Here is a 9,352-nt window from a genome sequence, read left to right as displayed (position 1 = left end):
TCAAACGATGGGGAGTGCTTTGGTGTTGTCAGAACAGAAACCGGCCAAGAAAGCAGCGACTTCCTGAACATCTTCGATCGGGTAAGTAGCAGCCAAGAAGCCATCTGGGCGAAGTACTACAAGCCCGCCACTCGTGGCTGACATTCCATAGCTGTTGTGTCCTTGGCCGTCAACGTCGCAGTAGACGAAGCTCGGGGGAAGCCCGTCGAAAACGTCCCATGTGTTGGAAATAGTACCGGACACGATGGTCGTGAGGCTCAACGTCTGAGCGTGTTTGGTGAGATAATTCGTAGACTTCAGCGCCTCACGCAGTGCAGTCAGCTTTTCTCTCTGTTGGAAAGGGCGACCGGCGAAGATGAGCACGTTCCATTTCCCAGTGTTGGCGTGGATGATGCTTTGCAGGCGGATGGGGGTGCTTGCACCAGGTGATATGAGTAGCACGTCAGGGGTGCGGTAACCCACGGCCAAACTGCCGGTGCAGGCCTTGTCGACGATAATGGAGGGTCCATAGCTGACGCCGAAGCCGATGTTGAAGCTGGCGTTCGACGTGAGCAAGTCACCCAGAACCTTGCTGTATACAGGCTTGCCGCTACATCCGTTCCATGTCTCGGGAAGGTCGCCAGACATCACCGCCGCCAGAGTCTTGTCAATGTCAATGACCTTCTGAGCAACGGCACGGCGCTCCTCAGAATAGGTATCAAGAACTCCTGGTTGATACAATCCCCTGATAACTCCGGCGAGCTTCCAGGAGAGGTTGATGGCATCATGGACTCCGGTGTTCATGCCCTGGCCAAAGCCGGACGAGTGGGTGTGGGCAGCATCGCCCGCAAGGAACACGAATTCATCTTTGCTCATGGTCTCGGCCACCTTTTGTCTGATACTGATTCGATTGTCAGATGAGATCCTTGGCTTCCCAAAACACAGTCAACTTACGTGTAGATGGTCCACCAGTCAAGCCGCTCGAACTCGACTTTGAAGGGGTGGAAGGATTTGAGTCCCTCCTCGAGAGCCTGCTCTTTGGTAAGACCGTCGGGATACTTGGCCTTCAGCCCGGCGGTGAACACGTATCCAATGCGGAACACATCCTTATCGAGTCTGACCAAGAAGACATTGCCATACTCGGCACTTTGGATCGTTACAAAACCAAGCTCAGTGTCGGGAACGTCGGTCTTGATACGGCCGTCGAAGCGGACCCATTCGTATGCCGTTTCGTCGCCGACCATTTCAATCTTTGCAAGTTGTCGGACTTGAGACTGTACGCCGTCGGCGCCGACCAGGTATTTGCTTTTGGAAATCAGCCTTTTCCACGGTATTGGAGCGTGTCGTTGGAGAAGACATACCACCTAACCGAGCTTCTGCCGTACTGGGGATGTTGAAGGACAGCTGTGATATTGTAACCGTCCTGAGGGCTTTGGTCGATTTGATAATCGATGAGCTCCCATTGATATTGGACGTCGTTTCCCGAAACGGCCTTGTACTTGGCTGCAAAGATCGCCTGGGAGTTCTTCTGTCGGATGTTGAGAACGTAGTTGTGAAACGTTCCGTTCATGGCGGTGAACATTGTCTGCTGGCCCACGGCTGGCATTCTTTTACCTTCCTGGTAGGCGGCGATTCCTCGTGCGACGTTGCCCGCTTGAACCATGTCTTCGGCCACGCCCACCTGCTCCAAGAGCTCGAGGGTGCGGGGGAAGAGAGTGATGGCTCGACCGAAGGATTCCTGAACCTCCAGCTCCCGCTTTTCTTTACACAAATGTTAGAATCGGCTAACATGATGGCAAGTACGGATAGCTAACCAATGATAACGGTGTCGATGCCTTGTTGCGCGAGACCGAGGGCCGTCACAAGGCCGACGGGCCCAGCCCCAACAATGAGGACATCAGTCGCCTTGAAACTCATAGCTAAGATAAGTAAGTTATCAAAATGATGTCAGGTGAAATGTTCGGTCAGGTGATGGTGAAGCGGTAAAGCAAACAGGGAGAGCCGTCTTGATACCGGACACTCTTCTTATATGATGTGGCCGTGAAGAACCTCGTCCCCACAAGTACGGGATGAACTCAATTGCCGTTTGCCGTTCTAAACGTATCACTGTGCAGATGCCCGACCCAGACTGCCCGATCAACCACATCCTGGCTGCTTTCTTCGGGCTGAAAATCAAGCCTGGTCCCGCTTGGTTTCATGGTCGGTACATGAAGGTTACATCAACTCGGCACCGAAAGCCAATGTGGGGATTTCCTTCGGCACCGAAACCAGCTGCAGAGAAACCAAGGTTGGTCAAATGCATCTTTCCACTAACAAAACCCCGCCAGAATAAGGTGTCGCTATAATCCTTTCGCCGATATGTCCTTCCGCCCAACGCCATCGCCGCAACCTCAATGATCATCTTAGCGAATTATGCCTGGCGGCCCCCCAACTCTTGTTTTCTCCGACGGTCCTTAGGTTGCACAAAACCATAATTTGTGGAATCGTTTTGGAAGGTCCAATGCCTGTAAAAACTGTCGGGTGAAACTGGCTTGAAGACAAGTGCTCGAATAGGCGTCCAAATTTCCAGTCGCGTTCTGGAGCTTTTGGGGTTGAGAATCGCTACGCCGCAGTTGCCGATGCGGCGGGTCTGCTCGCGGAGCTTTTCGAAAAGGGAGACGACTTTCTGCAAGGCTTCCTGTGCGTTCTGGCACCAGGGCTCAAACTCGAACTGCCTGACGGAATGTTTTTTGAAGATGCCGTTCTCATGTATGCCAAATATGAGAGTCCCGGTCCGACCAAACCAACACTGGGTCTTTGCCTCGTTGGGGACACCAGTCAACGCCAAAGGCTTCTGCGTCGCTTTCATCTCCGCAACGTTCTCGGCTGCTGTCCCAGTCCCAAAAAGTCTTACTGCCACATCTTGATTTGACTTCACCAAATGTCCAAGATTGGTGGCCCCGCTCCTCTTTTCCAAATACTTTGCCTTCCTTTCAGCAGATTCCTCGGGCCCTGGCGATCCGAATGATCCAGAGTATGAGGCGTCTACCTCATGAAGAACTGCAACTTTGAGGCTGCCAAACTGATATTTGATGGCTCTGTGATGGGCGAGGCTTTCCTTGAGATCGTCATCGTATGCAGTGAAACCCTCTTCGAACGCGTGGCCCCAGCTGGGGCTTTTCCTGCTGCTGGCTCGCTTGTTCCTTTCCTCTCTGTATGTGAGAACCAGAGTTTTGTTGATGACGTTCATCTGCAGGATGAATGCAGTTGAGCATCCACTCTTGACGAACTTGTGGAGAGTTTGAAAAGCACCACGGGTCAAGATCACGTCAACGTCGTCAAGCTTCGTATTTGGAGACATCACGGCCAGGGCAGTGAATAATCCCTTGAATGGCTGCCGGGGAGCCTTGGCCCGATTGAGATCACAAAACGTGTAACCGATGTCCCGCTTGAGCCTAACCGGGAGGACAGGGCTATTAAATTTGGCAGCACCGCCTGCAGAAAGTCAGCTATTTGTCACTGAGACGTGAGGGGACTCAGGCGGGTAGATGTCCGTCGGGTTGACCCGGATCCACTTGCCTGGAACAATGATGGTAGGATCTTTGGTGTCCACCCAATTATAAGAACACAGAGTCTCAAAGCCGCCAGTGGTGGTGATCGGTACAGTGGACGGCAAAATCTCGTCAAGTGTGATTGTGCCTGCGAGACCTCTCGTCGGGAAATATAGCCATTCAAGTGGGGACCCCTTCGGTGCCTTCGCCGGTGGTGGCGGAGGCGGCGGGGGCAGCTCAGGCTCCTCTAGGGCCGGATCAAGATCGTCATTTTCATCTGGTTCAAGGATACTGTTGGCATCCAGCTTGATGTCGAGGCTGGCGATCGGAGGAGTGTCCGCTTCCATCTGGTGATTTTGATGATGCTCCACAGTCGAGCGTGTCTGAGGCGACGTTGACAGGCGCCGCAGCAGCGGTCTAGATGTCTGACGAGCGAATGCAGAGTAAGCCCCGGCGCGGAGGGAACAGCACCTGAGCAGACGTCCGTTCATAAGTTCGTGAGTGTGAATGGAGGCGGGATGGTTTGTAGGTGTGAAAATAATCGGACACGACGCGAAGTTGAATTTGTCTGCACGGACCCTCAAGCGCACCCGGCTTCTTCCGGAGCCAATGAGATCGCGTGTACAAATAGGTAAGCACAATGCAACTTGACCCGAAGAGCGATCAATGAGCCGTTCAACTGAGATCAGTAAGTATTAATGTGGCGAAACTAGCATGTCTCTGTTCAAGCGGGAATTTCGGTGACTTCCAGGAAGCGGCCACTATCATCGCTATTGCCATCCTCTGTCACGACACTCTGGCACCCCAGGCAAAGACAGCAAGCAGAAAGCTATGTTGCTAATAATTACAACAATGCCACATTTCCTGCAATATTACTCCAGCTTGACCAAAGAGTTCTTGGCCGTTTTCTCAATCTTTCTGATATCCTTGGCCGTAGTCCTCAGTAGTTCCGATTTCTTCTCGTGCTCGCATGCCAAGACCGCAAGAGCGGAGGACTTCCACAGAGGGACTCTGCTGCTTTCTCGGTTGCTGAAGATTGTCAACACCGCGAACAACAGCGCAAGAGCTTCGATCGCAACAGGGCCGGCGAAAAACCACCACCGAATTGACACGTAGGGTATTTGATCCACTCTGTCTCCCACTGCTGACTTGCTATTCGGCCCCGAGCGCAGATAATCCGTCATACTGACTGCCATCTTTTTGAATCGCTCTCCGATGTCTACGTCGCCAGCCAAAGCAGCAGCGCTAAGGCCAGAAACCTTATTATCAAAGCTGGGCCCGTACCCGTCGACCCAATAGGTGACGATGGCCCCAGACGTAAAGAACTGCCCCAAGGCCCTTAGGTCGTACGAAGACATCTTAAATGCAGGCAAATCACTGGCTTTGTACCCGTTGGTGAATTCCATGCCCTCTAAGATATTGTGTCGGTCGCTTTGAGGGCCGGAACGATTGCCACTGAACTGGATCATTTCCGTCTTTGCGAAGGAAAACGATGTGCTCTCTGATCTTGCGCCCGTGTACTTATAAGCAGCCAATGAAAGTGAACACTCCGTGATGTTGATGTTGGACTGGTTGAAGTTTACATCGGGAGTTGCTTGGTAGATGCCGAATCGGGAGATTTCAGGAAACTCGACTGCAAGAGACGCATTCATATAAAATCTGGTGCCCAAAGAGGTAAAGACTTTTTGGGCATACAGGCCTATATTTCCGGGTGTAGTCATGTTGCAATATTCGTTGTACCGCGAGGGGCTCTCCGTTCGACAACTTTTCGATTCTAATGTCTTCTGTGTAACATTTCTGCATTCGGCAGTGAATCCCAACGACACATACGATCCCTTCCATTCACATGCAACGGGGCATGTAAATGTTGCGGGGGTGTTGATATCGTAGAGTCCTTGGAGGATGGCGGCTTGCATTCCGGGATCCTGAGGTATACCACCTGAAAGGTAAGACAGTTAGAAACAAGGGGAGTTCCTTTGAAAAATCCGATACACACGTACGTAAGTCAGGATAATCCAGAACGCGATTGTATGTGTGCGTATAGCCAAACGTGACATTGTTGTCTGTGGTGGGGATGAAACGTTCCTCAATCTTCACCACTTGTTGAGCCAATGGTGACAGACCAAGACGGAAAATGGTGACCAAGGCTCCGATGGTTGCCAGGTTCCATTTCATTGAGACCAGAAACTTGAGAGATCCTAGAGGTCCACGGCTGGCTTCATCAAACCTTTCCAGGTGTTCCAGCTTCTGAGGTCCATTTTTGAAATGAAGCCACTTCAGCTGGCTGATGAATGTGCTGACGCCATGCATAATAGCCGCTGAACAAGCAGTCGTCAATATCGAGATAACGGCGTTGAGAGAAATGGGGAAGGTCCAGTTCGATAGAGGTTGATTATTCACTGTCCTGAAGATGACAGCCACCGCCGCAAGAATGATCAGGCTCCCGATAGACGTGATAATCTCCAAGACCCATTCGGTGCAGCTAAAAAGGCTGTAGCGTTTGTATACGATAGTATCCGGTCGTGAAGGTCCGTCGTCCACATCGTAGACGCGAGCAGGTTCGTATCCAGAGGGCTTTTCTGCCCAGTTTCGTTGAGACATGGCGAATGCATAATCTAGACTCCATTCTACGGACTTCACGTCCTCTCTGAAGAGGGCTAATATATATCCAGCGGGCTTTCGTCCCTGCCGTGTCGTCTGACAGACCTTCCGCATCTATCCGGGGGCTGAGCCCAGCCACATCCAAATAAACGTATCAAATCTGCACTTTTAGACCAATAAGCTGGGTGGTTCCCGAAGCCTGATTGAAATACGGGCTTGATCAGGCTCTATCTGTGTGACGCCAAGAGAACCGACATGCTTATGACCCCCGCCGCAATCCCGACACACAATCCTCCCAGCCTGATTGCCCGTAAAGTTGAGGAAGCTCCCGAGATGAATTGTCATTGGAGGGGAAATTGGGCCCGAGGAAGTCTTTCCATAGTGCAAGGTGACTTGTCAGATTGCCTTAAATCACACAACTGCGTGAGTATCCTGGATGCGAATCGTGAAGGGACACACGAGTTATTCGTGTAGCATGATAACTCAAAAACCAGTTTCAAGAGACCTCTGCGACCAACCTAATCTCATAGCGACTTCTTCGATGTGTATGATTAGGGCTGCACAAGCTTGAAGCATGGCTAAAGCTAGGTCAAGTGGATATGAGCTTCAACAATGTTTCAGTGGCACCACAACAGGTCGGTCCTCTTCTGGACTCACTTCTATATAACCAAAGGGAATATTATTTGCTTTCTATTCCCTTGTGGATCATCGCCTGGTTACGCCCTATCCGGCTACGCGTCATCTCGTACCTGCTTGCCGTCATCCCCTCGTTGTCTCACAGCCGCATGTTGTGTCTCGGAGCAATTTTCCGGCCAATTCGTTCCGCTTCCCCGCAAACGTTTCCAGATTTCGCAGAACTACCCATCGTCGTAGTAAATAAAGCATGATGCCTTCCCCAAGTGGACCTTAGCCAATAGCTTCGTCCACCAGAATAATTTAGTAGTCTCTCATCACTACTCCATCCATTTTAGTCTCATTGGAGAGTTTCATTGAACATTCTGGTGACCATAACACCTCGTATCCCCACTTGTGGCGTCAGTGAAACCAAAGTGCCACAGAACCATGAGGAGTTGGAATTCTTGCTGTCCGCTTTTGGGGCGATCCTTGGCTGTCTTACCTGGGGTGGACTCAGCCGTTTAAAAAGGGCGATGTTTCCCCTGGCTGTTGCAAATTCTGCTTTGTATGATGTTCGAGTCTCGACAACCCTTTCTTAACGTGTAAGCAATGGGACAACTGCCTTTGGGAGAGTCGATTCCCCCTCACACAGACCATGTCAGTTCCCGTTACGCCTATCAAACTTGTTAGATTGCGTTTCCTGACCACTTCTACTTCTCCAGGCCGTGAGCGTTTCTCTACCGACATGGGAGTCTAACGTCGGCTGGGCGACGGGGGAGGGATGGGTCGTCGACAACATGCTCACAGGGTACCCAAGATTCTTCATCCACAGAAGCATAGAATCCTTCGCTCAGACTGTTGCTTCAAACTTCAGCCATACACCAGGACAACGAGCCATGCTATTTCCCAACAAATATGCTGCCCAGCTGTGTGTAGAATTCCTGCACGCTCGTGCTCCAGCCCCTGCCCTTGTTGGTATTGAGACCGTCGCTGTAGTCGTGGACGACTGCAATCCGGATGCTGTTTACTGGAAACCGCTTTCCCCGTCAATAGCGGCTGTCAGTTTTCACCCGGACGCTTTCGAGTATGCAAAACAGTTTTGGCAGCATAGTGGACTCGGTGTTTCCAGTAGACGAGCGGAGTTCTGCCATTGTCTCCTCCAGCAGGCTCTACTTGTACCAGAATATCGCGTCCAGTCGCCGAAACAGATGAACAGCCATGGTCCCCCGCTCTATCATCCCCCAGAATCGAAGAAAGAGATTTTGTCTTCTTCAGAATCGGGAATCAGCCAATCATTACGAGGCATCATGTGGCAAGAACCCATGCCTCGTGCGAAAAAGGGGTTTGGTCAGGAAGTCGAGATCCTCCTGAGCGATTCCAAAAAAGCCAAAGAAGTACTTCAACAACGCATCGCCAGTATGCTGAGGCCCCATCTCAATGCACACGCAGAGAGCGGGACTACGATCGAAGTAGGGCCACGCAGCTCCAGTACTCATGACTTGACCGACGACGTCTACATCTTCCCGACCGGAATGAGTGCCATATTTCACACCCACCAATTCCTTCTCGGCACACATGGGAACATGAAGAGCATAAGCTTCGGATTCCCCTATGTGGATACCTTGAAGATCCTCGAGAAATTTGGTCCCGGGTGTGTCTTCTACGGCAACGCTACCGAGGTTGAGCTGGACGATATCCAGCATCGGCTTGAGCGTGGGGAACGATATTTGGCCCTCTTTTGCGAGTTTCCTGGTAACCCGTTGCTCACATGTCCTAACCTCAAGCGCATCCGGTCGCTCGCGGACAAGTACGACTTTGCCATTGTGGTGGATGAAACGATTGGAACTTTCGCCAACGTCAACGTTCTTCAATATGCGGACGTGGTGGTCACCTCTCTCACCAAGTTCTTCTCTGGCGCATGCAATGTCACTGGAGGTTCTGCCGTCTTCAGTCCAACAGGCCGTTACTATCCCAGTCTAAAAGCGATCGCGGAGAGAGAGTACAAAGACACATACTGGCCGGAGGACGTCATCTTGATGGAAAGGAATAGTCGCGACTTTACTACACGCATTCGTCAAATGAATATCAACGCGGAGGCTGTTGCAAAATTACTGCTGGCCAGTCCGTTGATCAAGAGAGTGTATTATCCGAAGTACAACGGCGACAAATCGAACTATGAAGCCTGTAGAATGCCTGGTGGTGGGTACGGGGCCCTAATGTCCGTGATGTTTCATCGCAAGCAAGATGCCGTCACCTTTTACGACAACATGGATGGAGCGAAGGGGCCTAGTCTGGGCACGAACTTCACATTGACATCACCCTATGTCATTCTTGCTCACATGAAGGAGCTAGAATGGGCATCCAGTTTAGGTATAGATCCGTACCTTGTTCGGTTCAGCGTAGGGATGGAAGACACAGACCAATTGCTGGAGATTTTCAGAAGAGCTCTTCACTCAGCAACGGGCCCGAGAAAGAGCTGCAACATCGTCAATTTCATGTCACATTCAGGTGCAGAATGAGAAGTTACATAGATCGAAGAGTGCAGGTCTCGATGAAAATCACCGGGTCAAGCCCTGTTAACTGCTTCGTTGCCCTAGTAGTTCGAATGAATTCATATAACTTGTGCC

The 9,352-nt window shown here is 51.3% G+C and overlaps 4 protein-coding genes across 4 annotated transcripts; 1 reads left to right on the top strand and 3 right to left on the bottom strand.

Annotated features, from left to right (window-relative positions):
* On the bottom strand, positions 1-1,896 carry COL26b_007105 (uncharacterized protein; the record flags this gene model as incomplete). The annotated part of the gene is made up of 4 exons (XM_053179909.1): positions 1-874; positions 934-1,284; positions 1,341-1,740; positions 1,794-1,896. The coding sequence occupies 4 exons, from the start codon at positions 1,894-1,896 to the stop codon at positions 1-3; spliced, it is 1,728 nt and encodes a 575-aa protein (XP_053036117.1).
* Positions 1,897-2,389: 493 nt separating this feature from the next.
* On the bottom strand, positions 2,390-3,856 carry COL26b_007104 (uncharacterized protein; the record flags this gene model as incomplete). The annotated part of the gene is made up of 2 exons (XM_053179908.1): positions 2,390-3,431; positions 3,630-3,856. 2 exons carry the CDS (start codon positions 3,854-3,856, stop codon positions 2,390-2,392), a joined length of 1,269 nt encoding a protein of 422 aa, XP_053036116.1.
* Positions 3,857-4,381: 525 nt separating this feature from the next.
* COL26b_007103 (uncharacterized protein) lies at positions 4,382-6,110 on the bottom strand (the record flags this gene model as incomplete). Its single annotated transcript, XM_053179907.1, has 2 exons — positions 4,382-5,142; positions 5,510-6,110. The coding sequence occupies 2 exons, from the start codon at positions 6,108-6,110 to the stop codon at positions 4,382-4,384; spliced, it is 1,362 nt and encodes a 453-aa protein (XP_053036115.1).
* A 2,198-nt stretch (positions 6,111-8,308) lies between these two features.
* On the top strand, positions 8,309-9,244 carry MET7 (Folylpolyglutamate synthetase; the record flags this gene model as incomplete). Its single annotated transcript, XM_053179906.1, has 1 exon — positions 8,309-9,244. One exon carries the CDS (start codon positions 8,309-8,311, stop codon positions 9,242-9,244), a length of 936 nt encoding a protein of 311 aa, XP_053036114.1.
* Between the last annotated feature and the right edge of the window lie 108 nt (positions 9,245-9,352).

This window comes from Colletotrichum chrysophilum (assembly GCF_026319265.1).
Source record: "Colletotrichum chrysophilum strain AFK26 chromosome Unknown scaffold_56, whole genome shotgun sequence".
Classification (NCBI taxonomy): Eukaryota; Fungi; Ascomycota; class Sordariomycetes; order Glomerellales; family Glomerellaceae; genus Colletotrichum; species Colletotrichum chrysophilum.
The sequence above is the reverse complement of the archived record's forward strand: the minus strand, read 5'-3'. Positions and strand labels throughout refer to the sequence as shown.